The following is an 18,881-nucleotide window of genomic DNA, read 5'->3' on the forward strand; positions in this document are numbered from 1 at the left end:
GGAGCCACTTCTGGTGGGGCTCCAGCAGCTGGTGAACAGTGCAGAGCACAGTGGGGGTCAGACAGCAAAACCAGAGCCTGAGCCTTTTAATTGTGAGGTACTTAGACAATGGGGAAGCTGAATCTTCAAGTCCATTCAGAAAACGCTCCTATGGAAACTTGCCAGGAGTTTAGTGCATGCTGCTAAGGAATTCAAATTAAGCCAAAATTTATAGCAATTTAAACCTGCATCCCAGATGAACCTAGGAACTAAGGTGAATCTAACACTTGGGCCTCTGAAGAAGGAGCCCCTCATGAAAACATCATCAGAAAATAATTGTGTTTCAAGACTCCCTAAGAAGAGGGTCCAACCCTCTTTAGTAGGCGTTCCCTATCTGTCTCTTGCCTGCAAGGGAAGCCACGTCATAGCCCCTGAGTCAAGACACAAGGCTGTGTCCACACAACCCCACCAAGGACAGTCCACTCCTTCCCCTTGCTCCTGCAACCTCTGCCAGTCTCTGCTTCCCCAGCCTTTTTCTGTTGTGTTTTATTATGCAAATGATATCTTGGTTGAGGTCGAGCCATTTCTTGTGTCTGAAGTTAAAAAAAAAAGTGATAATTTCCTCAGCAAGTCTTCGTCGTTAATGAAGTTTTACAAAAACAGATACAACCAAAGGAAAATAAAATTTCACAGGTGATAAATTTTTCCAATTTCCCTGGCAGAATTCGATAGGATTGTTAAATTAAGAGTGAAGGTGTCTGTTGGAAAGCAACGAGCAGTGATGGGTAATTTTATAGAGTGGAAAATTGAATCAAATTGCTACATTAAAACACAGCTCCTCTGAGAATCTTCTCTTTCGCAGCCTGTGCCGTTGCAACAGCAGGGTGCAGAAACGGATCTAATTCACCACTCTCCCTAGAAGGAGACACACTCCCCAACTTGGCCAGAAACTCCCCAGTGAGCTTACATTAGGCTCACTCCTGCCCAGGTTCTGGGAAGGATCCAGGCGAGGCTCTGCCTTTGGTTCCAGCTGTGGCAGAGTGCTCCGGAAACATCACCCTGAACCACTCTGCCTTCTGGGGGGCAAAGGGAAGGTGTGCGGGGGTCCAAAGAAGCCAGGGTGAAGCTAATGCTCAGGGGTGGAGAGCAAAGGCAAAGAGGCCTCAGAAAACAGGATGGGTTTGAAGCCATCCCCTTATTCTGGGTCAGGGACAAGGAACGTACCACTGCCTTCTCAGTGGTACAAGTCTATCTGCCTCCTGAACTCCTACCCTCTATTGGGATCTGGAGAGTTCCTCCAAACTTCCTGCCGCTTCTATAAGGAATGGACCCAAGGGCAGGGAGGTTAGTCAACCCTGTCAAACAGCCACTAACCCTGTGCACAGAATTGTGCACAGGAAGTGAGGGAGCCACACTATAGAAAAGCCAGAATCTCTTGCTGCGGGTTAGAGGGACAGTGGCTACCTTGCCTGTGCTTCCAATAAACATTAATGAAAATAAATTTTAAAAAAGCCACTCTCCACCAGAGTTTTTACAGACAGCATGGGTGAGAGGTACAGAGGCGTTTAATTCTCCCGTGGTTATTCCAGCCACGTGTCTCGATCGTCCAAGCTTTCTAGCACTCCGCTATTGTTGCTTCTGAAGTTGCTGTGCCAGTTTGGCATATACCACACCGGAGTCCTGGAGAGGCTGAGAAGGATCGTCAGTGGCCTCATAGCATCTCCCCACCCCTATCATCAGCCACCACCTACTGAAAAACAGCATGTGGGGCACAGCTAGGCAGGACAGGCACAAAGCCAGCTGTAAATCAGAGTGGATCTGCCCTGGCACCTGCTAGCTGTGAGAACCTGAGCAAGTTCCCTGCCTCCCCCGTCCATTGTAAAATGGGGAAAGCGATGCAGCATCCTAGAGGGATTTGGAGGGGCGGAGCTTGGAGATCATGTGTGTGCACTTAACCCAGAGCACTGGCACACGGCAAGCGCTCGGCAAACGATGGTAGCATCAACCTGGTGGTGTCTGATGGGGAATATTATTTCCTCCAAAAGTCAGGGGATGCACGGGTTGCCCCCTCACCAACCAGACCTGAATGCACAGTCCGGTTAGGCATTTGCAGCTATGTATACGAAGCATATGTGAACCTGAAAATCCTGAACAGATGGAATGTGGAGAGCACCTTCTGCTAAGCCTCCCCTTTTTATTTCCCCCTACCAAGAGGCCAGGTGCTGGGTGGAGGGGCAGCCAGCAGCAGCGTGTAGCACATCGGTGGTCAAAGGGCTCAGATCCCTGGCGTTTGTTTCATTATAACAGCTGGACATGCTTTGTGAAGGACTTTTAGTGTTGGCAAGTCTGTGGCCCTGCTCTTTGGGAAGGGCCCTATGCAAGCAAGTCTGCAAGTCCTCGCTGTACCTACGAAGAAAGGCTCGTGGGCGAGGCTTCCCTTCCCAAGTGTAATTTAAATGGGCTTTGAGAAGAGCGAAAAGAATATACACCATATACCAAGTCAATAAAAAACAATTCCTAACCAAAATAATGCCCGGATCATCAAATTAAATGCACAACATCGCATTAATCATGAGCTAATTGGCATTTGCTACATGGCTAGCACTCTTGTCCCCAGGAGAGAAAACCAAAGCACTCAAGGTTTTCAGCCAGACCACAAAAAAAAAAATTTTAGTCCTGGAATATATGGTTTCAAAATTGGTATCCCCTGGGATTTCTGAACATTCCTGTTGAGCATGTGGGGGCCCTTGAGTTTCAAGTTTTCATTTGTAGTAGATTAAACTGCAGAGAATGACCAAGAGTATGAAAGTCAGAAATTAAAATAGGAGGCTCTGGGGCTAGAGAGATGTCTCAGTGGTTAAGAGCACCTGCCGCTCTTCCAGAGGACTTGGGTTTAGGTCCCGACATCCACATTGGACAGTTCACAACTCCAGCTCAGAGGATTTCTCCATAAGAACCTGCATATGCTTGATAGGCATGTGTGCACACTCATGCTCCCCCACACACGCACACACTAATAAATAAATGTTAAAATGAATCTTTTTAGGGGGTGGTTTTTTTCAAGACAGGGTTTCTCTGTGTAACAGTCCTGGCTGTCCTTGAACTCACTTGGTAGACCAGGCTGACCTCAAACTCACTGAAATCTGCCTGCCTCTGCCTACCAAGTAATGGGATTAAAGGCATGCATGACCCACCACCACCCAGAATAAATCTTAAAAAAAAAAAAAAAAAAACTGTTTCTCATCTTCCTTGAAGTTATTCTTCAGACCAGCACAGACCCAGATCCCCAATTTAAGATTCATATAAGGACATCTTCTGTCAGGTCCTGAACCGTCTGGGGCCTCAAGGCTAGAAGCCAGTAAGGCATCTGAGACCATAGGAGAGCTGTAACCAGGGCCTTGTAGTAGCTATAATGGCAGCAGGATCCAGCTGTGTTCTCTAGAGATTCCCAAAAAAAAACAAACAGAAAGAGATAAAGAGGCCTTTCTGGAAATGTCTGTGCATATTCTGAAGCTACCCACACAGCCCCAGAGGGTTGTTATAGACCCAGAAACCAGATTGCTTTATAATAAAGCATATAACTAGGGTTTTTTTTTTAATTAGAGTCAAATGGAAACAACATTCTGTGGGATTATCTTTCCCCCTGTATAAATTGTCCGGGCACACAGGGGAAAGGAATGGTGACAAAAATCTAAAGAAATAAAAATACAAAACAAACCCAGGTCCAAAATACAAAATGTAGAAAAAGAATCAGTGCCATCTCCGGCCTTCTTCTAGCCTCCTGGCCTCTTGTCTTCCTCATCCCTGCTCTGTCTGTCTGTCTGACTGTCTGTGTATCTGAGCAACAGCATGGGGTGCTGCTGGGCCAGCACCAGCTGGAACCATGGCTGCCCCCCTAATCTCTGCTCACATATGGCTTCAGATGTGACGTCCTCAGACGTGACATCTTAGACGCCGCTGAAATTAAGCTCTGTCTCCAGTCATGCTGATTGGTATTCATGTCCTTCTCCCCAGTTAGGAGGGACTCAGTTATTTGTGGAATTAAATTCTATGTCTTCCAAGTGTTGCTATTAGCACAAATGGAGTTTAATATCTTCTGCGTCGACAGTACCATGGAGCTAGGATGGACGTGTTGAGAGGGAACCGTTGAGATTGCCCAGCACACAGCAGAGAATCAGTGTGTTCTTAGCCTCTTGCTCGTGTGTTCTATGGCTGTCTGGAGAGCTGCTCAAGCACGCAGGGGTCTGTAGCTTGTCTGGGCGTGCCAGGGAACGGTTCATTTCTGTTTTTCTGGACGTTCCCTCTGCACATCAAGTCTCCCTGTATCTCTGTTGCAGCTGTCGCCACAGCACCTTGACATCCGGCTGCCCATTAATACATTCGCCATTTTTTTTTAAAGCTGTCACTTTTTGTTTGGGGAAAATGCTTTTCCCTCTTTTTGATGTGACCATTTTTTTCCTATTTGTTTCCATCGTTTGTTCTTTCTGGTATCGGTTTAGTCAGTGTTGGAGGTGGGGATTCCAGAGCCACACTTCAGAAAGGGGGTGCCAGAGCCACACTTCAGAAAGGGGGTGCCAGAGCCACACTTCAGAAAGGGGGTGCCAGAGCCACACTTCAGAAAGGGGGTGTCAGAGCGATACTTCAAAAAGGAGGTGCCAGAGTCACACTTCAGAAAGGGGGTGCCAGAGCCACACTTCAGAAAGGGGGTGCCAGAGCCACACTTCAGAAAGGGGGTGCCAGAGTCACAGTTCAGAAAGGGAGGTGCCAGAGTCACACTTCAGAAAGGGGGTGCCAGAGCCACACTTCAAAAAGGGGGTGCCAGAGCCACACTTCAGAAAGGGGGTGCCAGAGCCACACTTCAAAAAGGAGTCAGGTGTCGGGGCAGCTAGCACTCCTCTGTCCGTCCTAGGTGGGTCGGTGCCCTGTTCCTCTCAGCCCCTCATTAGTGTCCCTGACACTGTGCCAAGAATGTTGATTGAAATCGACTCTCCAGATACTGGTGCTCATTTGTGATGCCCCACAGTTCCCTCCCATGTTCACACAGTTAACAGGATCTTCTCAACTGTTTTCCCAATTGAGATGAGATATTTGGGAATCAAGTAGAGCATTTAATGTAATAAGTGGGCAGTAATCTTCAGAGGTTAATTTGTTTAAAGCCTGTGTAAGATTGGGGTCCCATATGCCCTGTTAGGAGCAAGAACCATTATAATCTATTACTGTTTAAAGTTGAGCTAGCACATAAATTTTAATTCTCTCTTAAATGAAGATGTATTCCCATAGATGTAAGGCTAAAATGCCTAATAATATTCTTATAGAGAAATCCAATGAGTTCTTTAACTTAAAATATATATATATATTCAAAATGGTCTTTTAAAAGGAAAATCTCAGGCCAACAAGATGCCTCAGTAGGCAAAAAGGCCTGTCTCCAAGCCATGTGACCCTCGTAGTGGAAGGAGAGAAGTAACTCTCTAGAGTTATCCTGTGACCTCCACACATCCATCCTGATGCATGTGAGCACATGTATATACACACACTCACACACGAAAAAGAACAATAAATAATAATAAAGCCCCCTTGTACAGAATAACAAAAATAAGAAATTTAACTCCCTAAATTTAGTTTCTTCTTTTTCGCAAAAAGCCTTTTTTACAAGTCCCAGTTATGTTATAGTTGTCTTGACTTTGAACCTCAAGAGATGTCGGATTTCACAGAACGGTCCATGGTCGATCAATTGTATCCAGCAATTTAAGCTAAGAAGGAACCAAGTGCTGTGTTCTTCATAGCCAACTATAGAAGGGGCTTCCTCCACTGTGTGATGAGACCCCATCCTCAGTCTTCCGGAGATGCCTGGGATACAGCGCCAGGTCCATCCATAACAAGGCTTCTTAACTGGAGGCCACTGTCAGCCACAGAGGACAAGGCAGGTAGGACAGAAGTGGGGGCCAGTGGACAAGGCAGGTAGAACAGAAGTGGGGGCCAGTGGACAAGGCAGGTAGAACAGAAGTGGGGGCCAGAGGGCAAGGCGGGTAGAACAGAAGTGGGGACCAGGGTTTCCTGTTCACATCCATCACCATAGGGCCCAGTAATGGTGGCAAATAGTGCACCTGCTTAGTGGTCAGCATTTTCTTCCTTTCTAGGTGACTCCAAAGGTACAATAGAAATCAGAGAATCTGCTCTGGGATCTGGCAGTGAAGTAAACAGAGTCCTTCAAGTTGTCCTTTTTTTACTTTATTTTTTTATTTTTTGTACCATGACTAGATTAAGTGCCTGAAAGGATAAAGGATTCAAGTTTTAGTTTTCATTTTTATCATTGCAAATACATTTACATTCTCCTTTTTTACAAATGCAAAGAGCAGGCAGGCCACTTTCAATAATTTATTTTAAAATCAATGCTAATGAGGTTATGTCTCGTCAGTGGCCGAGTTTTACAATAAAGTCTGATTTATTTAGAAAAGATCTTTGGTGTAGCTTCCCATCTAATGGCGGTGGGAAGGAGGTGGAGTAGCAGGCATGGTGACCCTCCAACTTCGGATCCAATTTGTAATTCACAGCGGAGATCTGACCCAATTTACATTGATTAGAATGGGGAGGAAGAGACAGCTGTGCACGGACAGCAGAGGTAGGATAAACGCTCTCTGCAAAAGTGCTTAAGCGCAGCACATTATTGGGCCCAGTGATTGAGTTGTTTGATACTAGGAAAAGAGCTGCTCACTATCCAAATCATTGGGCATCTCTACAAGGAGGATGCACCAACTCATCCTCTGATATGGTCAGCCCTGTGAAACTGGCCCCGAAGCAGAAAGGAAACACATCACAGCAGAGGAAGGAAGAGGACAGTGGAGAGGGCTGTGTGAAGAGAATCGTGCTCAGTATGATTTATCTTTACACGCCGTTTCCTGTGTTTGATTTCATTCCTCCGTTATCTTACATCTTTGTACCTCAGGGTCGATTTGGGAAGCACTATAGATGGGAAGTGGGGACGTCCACACTGCTGGACCTTACACAGTAATAAGAATCCTTCAAAGGGCTGGGGAGATGACTCAGCAGTTAAGAGCACTGGTTGCTTTTCCGGAGGACCAGGGTTCAGTTCCCACAACCCATATGGCAGCTCACAACTGTCTGTCACTCCTGTCCTAGGGAATCCAAAGTCCTCTTCTATGGGCACCAGGCACACGTGTTTTACACATACATATATACAGGTGAAATATATGCATAAAATAATAAAACATTTATTAAAAAATATTTCCTCAAAGTGCTCCTTTTGGGCAAGTGCATGTGTGTGTCTGTCTGTGTGACTATGTGGCTCTGTGAGATGAAAGGAGAAAAGGAAAGAGTTGGCGAAAAGAATAGTGAGTCTATTTCTACCTCATATATATGTGTATGTATACATTAAAACTCTATATCATAAATTAAATTTTATTAAATGCTACCCTAATACACATACTTTCTTAATAAAGGCCCGGTTCCTATTATATCAAGTAGTATGAAGCTTGAGATGAAACAGGTTAATGAGGGTAAGAAACTTGGGCCAATCACATTGTGACTTTGGCCATATAAACACTTGACTGGAGTTAGACACCAGCATTGACTTAGAACCCATTGTGAATCCACAGCAATTAATTAAAAGACCATTCCATCTGCCCTCAGGAGCCTATACTCTAATGAACAAGGCAGGCTAAATAAAACAGTAAAAAGATAACTACAGGCCTCAAGTACTAGGAACATAAAGCCATGTACATGACCAGCCTCCGATACAGCTGAACAAAAATGGATGTGTTAAGGACTAATTAATCACAAAAGGTTTAAAACTCACTACCAATCTCTCTCTCTCTCTCTCCCTCCCTCCCTCCCTTCCTTCTCCCTCTCTCTCTCTTCTTCCCTCCATTCTCTCTCTCTCTTGCTCTCTCTCTCTCTCTCAAAACCTAACTCTGGAATATGTCTGCATACATATAATAAATACAAGAAAGAATTCCACAAAGAAAGAAGAAATGAGGGCTGAGGAAAAGAACTGGGTTAAATGATAAGCCCCTTAGTGATTCGATGGGTTGGAAGCCCCCATCAAGGCAGGAACTCTGGCGTGCTTGTCTGTTGTGTGCCCCTGTTCCTAGTGCAGCTTCCAGTACATGCTGTGTACTTCAGAATGTTCGGAAATGAATAATGAATAGAAAGGGAAAGAGAAGATGGCCGATCTGAAGGTGAGGGATGACTGGGGAGGGGAAAGAAGATGAAAACATGTTAATGAGACTTCCTTTAAAGGAGAGAGTTCCCTAAGTAGACATGATAGCACATGCCTGTAATCCCAGCTCTTGATACGGAGGCTCAGGTAGGGAGATCATGAGTTCAAAGCCAGCCTGGGCTCCATAGCAAGCCCCTGCTTTAAAACACAAGAAAGGGGAGGAGGTCAATGAGCTCAGAGAAAGGTCACCCCTCAAAAAGAAGAGCGTGAAGACCGAACCCCCCACACTGATGGCTAATACTGACCATTTGTCCCCTCAGATGAAGGCCATGATTTAGAAGAGGATGCCAGCGGCACTCATGGATGGCAAGGTATGAGACACGGCTGCACAACCCGGGGTGGAACAATGGGGCTTCTGGCTTGAGAAAGCACTACCGTTACTGGACTCTCTAACGAATAGGTTCCTGGTACATGACCCCAACAGCCAAAATTGACTGACTGGCTAGAAGAGTGCCTTAACTTTAAAAGCAGACACCCAATCACTTTAATCGATGTCCTAGTACAGCCGAGATTTGTCTTCAGAAGGTGGGAAGCCAAACCAGATATTTATTTTTTCCTATCAGTATTTCTTAAATCAGTGCAGTGAAAATAGAATTGCCTCATCTCTAAGAGATCAGAGGATTGAGAATGGGAAGGATGGAAATGTCTCCTCCCTGAGAGGCCCGGAGATTGCAAGTTCAGAGGGGAATGGAAATGTGTCAGATCTGAAAAGTGAAGCCGGGGTGAAGGATAGAAAGACCGGGGGGTGCTGACTTCAGATGGCCTGGTTTGATTCCAGGCACATTTGGAGATGAATATGTAACAGGTTTGTTGAATACAAAATTACATCTTATTCATCCCAGACTGTTAGCCATGCCCCAGGCTGTTAGGGAGCCCATCCCTCCCAAGGTCAGATGCCCTGGCAGTCTCCTAAGTGGACCGAGGACTTACTCCTTCACTGTCAGTGAGGGAATGTTGCCCGTTGTTTGAGCCGCCTCAAGGACATTCCATCAGCAGAAGTGGATTCAGAAGTGATTTGGAGACCAGCAGATTTCCTACCCTCGTAGGATCTATGAAAATCTTTAGCTTGGGAGTTCTTTCTCGGGTTCCCTCCCTGCTCTCGCTTGGTTTCTTGGTTTCTCATTTTTCTCTTGACTCCCCTCCTTCTCATTCATAGTCATTTAGCAGAGTCTCTTTTCCCTTTTCCATCTTTGCGGGAAATGAATTCGTGTGCGTGCGTGCGTGCATGCGTGAGCGTGTGTAAGTCAGAGGACAACTTCCGGTGTTGGTCTTGGGCCTGACCCTCCACCTTGTTTGATACGGGCAGGATACCTTTGTTATTTTGCCACTACGCTGGTTGCCTGGCCTGCTGACCCATGACCATGACTAAAGAATCTTGTCTCCCATCTTGGACTCTGGGGATTAAAACCTACATATTCCAGTTTGCTGGACACGTGCTTTCCCCCACTGCGGCCGTCTTCCCCACCCCTGCAGGAAGTGACTATGCAAGGTTTAGTGAAGGACTCGGGTTCACAGGCCCACCTTCTCTCAGGGAAGGGGGCGCCAGTCACTGGCATCATAGGTTGTGCTACCGAAGCAGAGGCGAAAGTGTGTGGGATGCAGAAGCTTCGAGGAGATTAGGGAGTCCTCTGAGACCTAATTTCTGAAGTTTGGTTGTGATCCTTAGCCCTAACGACTGAGCTCTCTATCTCTCCAGCCCTGAAACCTAATTTCTGTCATTTTCTACTTGCTATATGGAATTCTAACAGAAAATCCATTCTGACCAAGCAGGTCCCAAATAAAGCTTTTCTCAACCAATTTCCATCACCAACCAGCATAGGAAGATACACCCTAGATGGACGTCGTGGGTGGGATAGCTGGAAGCTTCCTATGGCCAACACTGTATTAACTCCAGTCAGGAAGTATCAGTCTCCTGAAAACGTCTACCATTCCCTTCCCACACTCCTCCCTCCTCTCATTTTCTCCTTCTGTGTGCTCTCTCTCTCTCTCTCTCTCTCTCTCTCTCTCTCTCCCCTTAGGTTTTATCTGGGAGGTGAGAGGAGATTTATTTTTTAACTATTCCCAACAGGTATAATTCAAGTAGGAATTTTTTTTAAAAGAGGTCTTTTTGTTCCCCATACTTTCTGCCTCCCAAAGAGGTGTCGTTAACATAAGGCTCAGCTCTAAATATGTTTCCGCGGCTTGTACTTCCCCCCAGTTATGATGATTGGTGACTTGGCGATTAAAAACAGGAAGACTTTTCGCTCTCTCTGCAGAATCCGAGGCAGGGATTTTTATTATTTGTGTTTACTTATTTATTTATTGAATTTATACAGTGCCTTCTCTCCGAAGAAGCTGTAGAACCTGCAACACATATGTAACTTCCCAATGTCATCTTTTAGTTTTATAGCAACAAAATATGGAGATCTGGGGGAAGGGCCAGCAGCCTCCGTGAAGGCGTTTAAAGGCTGGGACAGAGTCAATTCCTAGGTAGGTCATAGATCAGCTGTATACGTTTGCTTCTTTTAGTTTTTCTCAGGTATCTGGGAGGGAAAGGCTTTAAGCAAACTGGCCTGTTCTCCTGCCTTTCCCCCTCGGGGGCTGGGGCATCTGGCATCTGAGGACTTTTCTCCTCTACCCCACAGACCCTGTTGCTTGATGCCCTGCTTCCTCTGACAGAACTGCTAAGGTTTTTTTAAACCCCAACTCTAGATCTTATCCGAAGAGGGAGGGAGGACAGGAATTCAGTGTCTCCTGGTTGAGTGTTAATGACCCTGTAAGATGCAATTTCTTTCATTTTATTCCGTTACCTGGAAAATCTATCATGGCCTTGTAGTATTGATTGGCCAATCTATAAAGAGCTCGCTCTCCAGCATGAGTGTTAGTAACAGGGTTACTGAGTGACTCTTCAACACCTCCGATTTTCTCTCAATTCCAGCCTGGCAGTCCCATAGTGGATCTGACGCTAACGTTCTTTAGTGGCGAGATCATATTTCCCTAACTTGCTGTGACAAGGTATCTTCTGGGTAGCCCAAAGCAAGACTCACTCTGGCCTGTTTGTATAAAAATTTCCTTTGCTTGGCTGTGTCATGCTGTGGAGACGCAAGTCACTCTTAGAGATATCAAATCCCTGCCCAAAGAAGACCTTGCAATGGCCTCTCCTCTCTGTGTGTCTCTCTCTGTCTCCCTGTCTCTCTTTGTTTCTTCTGTCTCTGTCTATCTGCTTCTCTCTTTGTCTCTGTCTCTGTGTCTGTCTCCATCTCTCAATAATTGTGGATACACCAGGCATGGTCTTAGAAGCACCTAGTCATCTCAGAAGAGCAGAAAAGTGATTATTCATGAGTTTTCCGTCCTGGAGACCCTTTGAAGGCCCACTGTGGTGCCCGCCGACAGAGAGCTCTTACACCAAAGAAAAGGAAGGGTCCACAGGCTCCTGCAGCTCTTACCTTTCGGATTTCCAAAACCAACTGTGAGTTGAGCATCGCCCAGCTAAAGTTTTGACCCTATTAAAGGAACAGATGAGATGGGACCTTTGGTTGTTCCCCTTAGATCAGTCACACTTGCAAAACTAAGGGCATAGTGAGTGTCTCCTGGTGAGTTTTTCCAGACTTCCGAAACTGTTCCTAGAGCAGCAGTGGGTGTCTGCTTTGAATGTGCTAAAGAAGGCAGCCCTCCTGACTTGGATGAGACCAGAACATTTCAAGACACCATTTACAGAGTTTTTGGCCCAGCTCTCACTGGGCCCTACTCTCGTAGGTTTGTTTTCAAGCTTTTGGCTTTGCCGTTCCTAGTTTAAACAGCTGTGCCTAACGCCAGGCCTCGCTGCCATGTTGGCATTCATCAAGAAAACAGCACCCTGAGCCGCCTTTAGCCTCTTTCCCCATCTCAGCTTGAACTCTGAAGTTACCCAATGTCCTAACAGCTAAACTCAGGGAGGACAGACAGCTTCTGTTGTTCCTGAAGACAAAGAAAACTAGACAGGTGTCCTGGTCCTTTGCCTAGGTGCTTCCTTTGACTCTGTCACCAGGAGCACCAGCCTGGACTCCATCAGAGGAGAAACGCCCATCACCGGTCACAAAAGCCTGGTGTGGAGTGATAAATGATTTGTAAGAACACCTGGAAATGAGAAAAACAATTCTCTTTCAGCTCTTTGTGATACTCTGCTGGCTTGAGGCTTAGCCTCCCCTACAAGGGATTAGAAAGAGTAAGACACTCCCAGCCCCACCCCCATTTTCTCTAGAAAAACTCCTTCTCAGCTCGGCTAGCAATTTAAATGCAGTGATCATAGCCATTAGCTTCCCTATCATTGTAATTGTTGTTAATTGTTATAACTGTTTTAGTTATTAGTGTTGTCATTATTGCTCTAGGTCCTCTGTCTGTTTTATGCTGAATATATTAGAGCTTTTGCTTTTGAATTACCAGGCTTTATTTAGTGCAGAGTTATGTCTTTTTTTTTTTTTTTTTGAGACATTGAGAAATGCTGGCATTAAGCTTTATTCTTTTGTTTTTCATTCCAAATGGACAGACTGGAAAAAAAATAATTAGATGGAATAATGTCCTCAAAATGAGAATGGGGATGTTTTGAATTAATTAACTGGTCAGAAGACTGCACTGTTTCTGACTCAGGCCGTTGCCGGCGTGGTGGGAACGTAGCTGAGCCGAAGCCAGTGCACAGAGGCGAGCCTTGCTGCCAGGCTCCTAACTCCTGTCACTATAGAAACCTGTCTCTGCTCTCATTCTCTGAGGACCAGCCAGCCTGGTGCAGGGCAGAGTGAACCCACCCTGTGGACTTGCAGACCAGCAGGCCCTTCATGGGCCAAGCTTCAGGAATGAAATCTTGCTCAGCCCCACCTCCTCCCAACTTCAAGGTGTTTGGGTGACACTGGGAGATCAGGATTTTGTAGACAGCTGGAGCTCCCAAGGAGCCTTCCGGGATCCCTCTTAGGCAGAGCATCCTCCAACCTCTTCCGGACTCTGGTCCACAGCACCTCCCCCACTAGAGGGTAGCCTTGAGAGCAGGGACTGCGCATGACTACTGAGGAATTCCCATTGTGTACCACAGTCCCTGGCATTCAGTTAAGTGCTGTGTGCAGACCTGATGGGTGCCAAGGAATGAGTTCATGAAGTAGCCTGTCCACAACTGTATAAATATGAATCACGCAAGTTAATAAGGATCTTGCGATATGGGGTCCAACCTTATCCAGCTAAAGAATGACTCCCCCATTATCTCCTTAATACTAGCATACCTTTGTCTAGAAAGCAGGTTAAATATGTTCCCCGGTTTTAGCCCCGTCGTTCTGATTAACTTATCAGAGCTGTGTGGTCCTTCATCTTGGGCTAGGCTGTGCCTGGGTTCCTGAACGTCAAAGGCCGTTCTATACTCTTGGAGTCCTAGAAGTCTCATGGCGTTCCCTCTGTAGTTGATCGAATCTGTCTCCCTGTCTCCCTGAGCTCCAGCTCCCTGTGTTTTGAGACAGAATCTCTCTCACTATATGGCCCAGGCTAGTCTTGAACTCACTTGTAGCCCAGACTGACCTCACACTCAAAGCCATCCTCCTGCCTCAGCCTTCTGATTTCTGGGATTATAGGTATGAACCAGTGTACCTGCTTTTTACTGTGCTTGTAGTTTAGGTCATTCTCCGGGTATTCTTTTGCACCATCAAATTTTGGTAGGAATCTCATACATATCCAAAAGGTACCTTAGGAGCTGTCTTATACCCAAGCACACTGAGGGAGCATAAACTCAAAGTGTCTATGCACTGGGCCAGAAAATGCCATGAAAGCTCTGTACGTCTTCCCCTACCATTCATACATAGCTAAACTGGGTTTTTTAAAATCTGTTCTAAAAAAATTTCTCTGCCACCTACAAATCCACAAAGGATATTGATGTCAATTGGCTTCTCATCCTAGACATAGTCAAACTCTCGGGGTGATTGATATACTCCCTTACAACTGAGAATGTGCAGCATATCCTCTGGGGAAACTGTCATCGCTTTTCAAGGTTGATATTTCTCTATCATTTCATGCACCGATGTCCCCCAAAATATATGCTTTCTCTTTTCAACAGTTAGCATTTTTCTCCCAACGTATTTTTCTTCCCAACATCTTAAGTCGATAGCAGGAGGTTTGCTTGGCGGTTATTTTGTTTGCTGCCCTCTGTTGTCTACTGCGGAGACAAACAACTCTCTGTGTAAAGAAAACACGCCCCAGTCCCTGTGGTTGACATTTTTCTTTCTGTTTGCAATCTGCTCTCACCTAAATGAGTCAGTCTCTCGTCTGTTTTTGTGCACTTTAAGATGCCTAATAAGAGTCGTTTACAAAGACATATAGGGATTCGTTCCACTGCGCCTCTGTTATTTGAATTATTCATAAGTTAGGAACAAATTGTTGTTGGGGGGGGCAAGTACAGCCAGGTCCTCTGTGGCCCACTGACCATTTGTTCCCCATCTGTTCCCATCATGAACGGCCTTAGAACCATCCGAGCTCGTGAGAGGATCCAAACAAATTTAGAGTAGGTAGGAATTTATGGAACACGGTCCCCAAAAAGTCACACAATTTTTTTTTTCATTTTGCTTTTCAAGACGGAGTCTCAGAATGTAACCCCAGACTGACTTGGAATTCGTGACCCTCCTGCACTAGCCTCCCAAGTCCTGGGATTACGGACATGTACCAGCTAAAACTCACGGAGATTTTAACTACATCACAGGACTCCTGGAGCCTGTCAATCAAATTTCACCTTTGGCAGGTGCCAGGCTCACGGCTCTCTTGTATGAAACATTCTGAGACACACAGAGTATCCGTGGTCCAGTGGGCATTAGCTCTCCTGCCATTCAAATCCCCAGATGTTCTCCCACTTTGTACGCTAGTGTTTAACCTTTCCGGGTAGGAGAGGATCAATATGAATTCTTCATTGTTAAGAATCGATGGCTGTCCTGTGGCATCGTTGCCATCTAGTCTCGCTGAGAAGCCCAGTAAATCTCTCCAGTGCTTTCTAAAGCTTGGTTTGTTGTCTTCAGTTGTTTTCATTTTTAATGCAGATCACTTTGGTTTCTGTTCCCCGGGGGCTTGCAGATAAATCTTGGCAGACATGTTCAGGGTCTACAAATGAGTTGCTGGAAAAGGGCCAGCCCACCCAGAATTTAGTTGTAATGGATGAGACACCCCCATGGCTCCACTTAAAGAGTGGGCTATTCGTTGCAGTATTTATTGGTGACGACCTCATGAAGTACCTGGGTGGGAAGGGCCTGGGATAAAGCTCCCGTGTAATAGAGGAGGCCAGAATGGAAGCCATGATGCAGAAGAACGCTGGCTGACTCAGCCCCCCTTGTAGCTAGGCAGAAGGATCTGTTCCTTCAAATGCATAAAAAAAAAAAAAAAGACATACTCGGATATTTAGATAGCCCGGGTCAAGAAAGTCTACTGGGAAACATCTTTGTTCCACTTGTTTGCAAACTAACTGAGAGACTATGTGCCTGATTTCCTTCTGTTAATAAATACATCTATTACCATATTGCTGAGTGGAATTTCCTACTAGGGGTGATCTCTAAATATTTTATGTGAGTTAGTGATCTCCCCCTCCCGTAGTCCTTTGCTTAGATTGAGTGTCATCTGGGGCCCCCCCAAATCTTAAGTTCCCCAGAGACTATATCGAAACCCTGGCTTCCACTTGTGACCAAACTGGCTCCTTTCATCTTTGTTTTTTTTTTTTTTTCTTCTCTTTGATCAGTGGACTGTGCCAATTATTACCAGGGCCTATGGGATTGCCATGGTGACCAGCCAGATGAACTATCCTTCCAACGAGGTGACCTCATCCGCATTTTGAGCAAGGTATGAGTCCAAAGTCCATGTTTTCCCTCTTGTTAGTGTAGCTACCATAATCAGAATCATTGTATGCTGTCATGGCTCTCCTGACCAAAATTCCCTTTAATGTATAATTGTTAGGGAAATTTCTTACTTAAAAATTCAGGCTCAGGAATCATTTTTCACATGTAAAAATACAATAAAGCAAATATATATATATATATATATATATATATATATATATATAATGAAGTGGGTACAATACTAAAATTATGGCAATCAAAATTTGATGTTTTCCAAGGATTTATGATACATAAAGGTCATACTATGTACATAATTTATTACTTTGTAATAGTATTGAAAACATTCTGGCTAGGCAAACTACCTTCTTATTTCATTTATAGATAAATGAGATGATAATATAATTACCTGTGGGAGGAGGAGTCAGAACCAGTTAGCTCAATTGGTTTGAGCCAGCACTGATAAGACTGACCTACGAAATCCAATCCCACACAGCCCAGCTAACTTTATTCTCTTCCTTAGGCATAAATTAACCCCTAGACAGAGCTAATGCATACTGTTGTTGCTCATAAAGCAACAGGGCTTTGTTTTAAAGGGATGGATTGGATGGTTGCCTGTCTGTCATAATGAGGAGAATCTTCTGGAGTCGTAGGCTACAGTTCGAGGGAACTGTTCCTCTCCGTTCTTGTAAAATGCAAACAAAAAAGACCACACATATTATATAACCAGACTAAGACATGTTCTGTGCCTAAGAGAATGTATCATGAAGGACTCTATGTATCCCCTCCGTATCTACGAACACAGTTTTGAAGTAGGCATAATTTGCTCTTTAATTGCTGAGTATATGGACTCCATGGAGGAAAAATGAAAACCTGTTGTGTTATTAACACCGTATTTGCTGTTTCTCTTTATTCTGTGGCTGGTATTACTTACACCAAGGATCTGTCTGTGCTTTCAATATGCTCTAAGTTCCTTTTGAACAAACCAAGGGGTAGGCAAAATGGTTCAGTGGGTAAAGGCACTTGCAGCCAAGGCCAGAGATGTGAGTTCAATCCCAGAGATATGGTAGGACAGAACTGACTCCCAAAAGTTATCCTCTGACCTCCACAGGGGCACTGTGGCATACACAATAAATATAAATTGTGATTAAAAAAGGAACCCGTCCAAGTCTGGCTCCAGGTATCTTCCAGTGATTCCAATGAATCAGGCCCCTTTAAACAAGAACTAGCCAGGTGGTGATGGTGCACATCTTTAATCCCAGGACTCAAGAGGCAGAGACAGGTGGGTGTCTATGAGTTTGAGGCCAGCCTGGTCTAAGAGCAAGTTCCAGGACAGCCAGAGCTATTACAAGAGAAACCCTATCTGGAGGGGGAGGAGGAAGTAAATTCAGACTTAGCCCTTTGCAGGAAGGTAAGAGCTTTGCAGGTCCTGCTGGGGGAGGTCACGATGTTCTCGTGACTTCTCCAGCCACTCTAACTCAACACCACCCTCCTACCATTTCGGTGCAGCTCCAATACACCAAGAATAAATTGGAAGGAAAGAAGGGAGTGGACATTGGCCTGACTGGTATTTCAAATGCCCGAAAGCAAGGTTTGCCGTGTAATAGAATTTGTGTACATTACCGTGCTGGCATTACAGGGTAATCGAGTTATCCACTCAGGTGTGACCAGGCCTCTGTTTGCCCAGAGCCTGCAGGTGAACAAATTAACTGTTTACATTGTCTGGAGGTGCCTGCAGCAGGAGGGAGAGCGCAGAGCCAGGCTGGCGGCTGGCTGGCCTTCTCTCTCCGACATGATTATTTTGTTTGTTTTACATGTCTTTTGCCTTTGTTAATGGCTTCTCACTGGGGGTCCCGTTCCTCCAGTTAGATCTAAGGGGCTGTGCAGTGACCTGTCCCGCAATATAGCATGGTGTGCGGTTACCATGGCTGTGGTATTTCTATGAGGTGCCTAAGAACCTTAGACTGGTCGTTTAAAGTCAACCTCTGTTCCCCCTCCTCCACGTCTACATGCTAATGCGTCAGAGTTTAATTCGGTTGAAAATGCCTGGCTGCCTTCATTCTGTCGGCTTCTTTCTCCACTCTTCCGGAAGGTTCTAAGTCCATTAGTATTTCTGTCCCCTAAGCTGTAGCAGGTGCCTCCCTCACTCGTGTTGCTAGTCCCTGCGAATCAGAGGAGGAAACGGGACGGTACAAGCAACGCTCCTTTCCCAGCCGCCTTCCGGTTTAACATTGGTTTTGGGGAGCATCTGGGATTGGATTTGCCTTGATTCTATTATCTAACTCAATCAGAGCCCTTGGACAGGAAAGAACCTTGCAAGAGCTCCCATCCTATTTGTTTGTCTCTAAAAACCACAAACAACCCAGTTCATAGAAATAGGAGGTTCCGGACCATCCAGAAGCTCAGCCATTCGGCGCTCTCTGGAATTGTCTCTCATACCCTTCCCACATCAGCCCCCACTGGCTTCCTTTGCTGGAGCCAGCTTACCCCTCAAACCTGGAACAAGAGACCAAAATAACCCAGATGGAGTTTAGTCCAAGCAAAAGATGTCTGGGGAACTCCACCTTCGCTGGGCATGAGAAGCCTCTGCTAGAAACAGGCACACGTCTGTTTCCCCGAGAAATGTATGGCACAACGATACACCTCAGCTCACCTGGGCTTGTTTCCTCACCTGTACCACGAGGGAGTCATTTCTCCCACCCGAGACACTCCCGTTCTAAACACAGTGGGCCTGGTGTTGCAAAGCTGCACAAGAATCCACACAGAGCTCTGTCTTAGCTTTAATTACTTGCTCCATTTAAACAGCGAACGTTCCAACTACCAACTCTTTGGTCTTCTCCCCCACAGGTTGAACTGGTTTGCCCCTC

At 45.6% G+C, this 18,881-nt stretch overlaps 1 protein-coding gene across 1 annotated transcript in view; it reads left to right on the plus strand.

Annotated features, from left to right (window-relative positions):
• Skap1 (src kinase associated phosphoprotein 1) overlaps window positions 1-18,881 on the plus strand; it is a 291,122-nt gene that overhangs the window by 246,169 nt on the left and 26,072 nt on the right. The window contains exons 10-11 of the mRNA XM_057774954.1: window positions 8,476-8,526; window positions 15,921-16,021. Of these exons, the coding sequence (XP_057630937.1) occupies window positions 8,476-8,526; window positions 15,921-16,021 (152 nt within the window). The remainder of the gene's footprint in view (window positions 1-8,475; window positions 8,527-15,920; window positions 16,022-18,881) is intronic.

This window comes from Chionomys nivalis, chromosome 7 (assembly GCF_950005125.1).
Source record: "Chionomys nivalis chromosome 7, mChiNiv1.1, whole genome shotgun sequence".
Classification (NCBI taxonomy): domain Eukaryota; kingdom Metazoa; phylum Chordata; class Mammalia; order Rodentia; family Cricetidae; genus Chionomys; species Chionomys nivalis.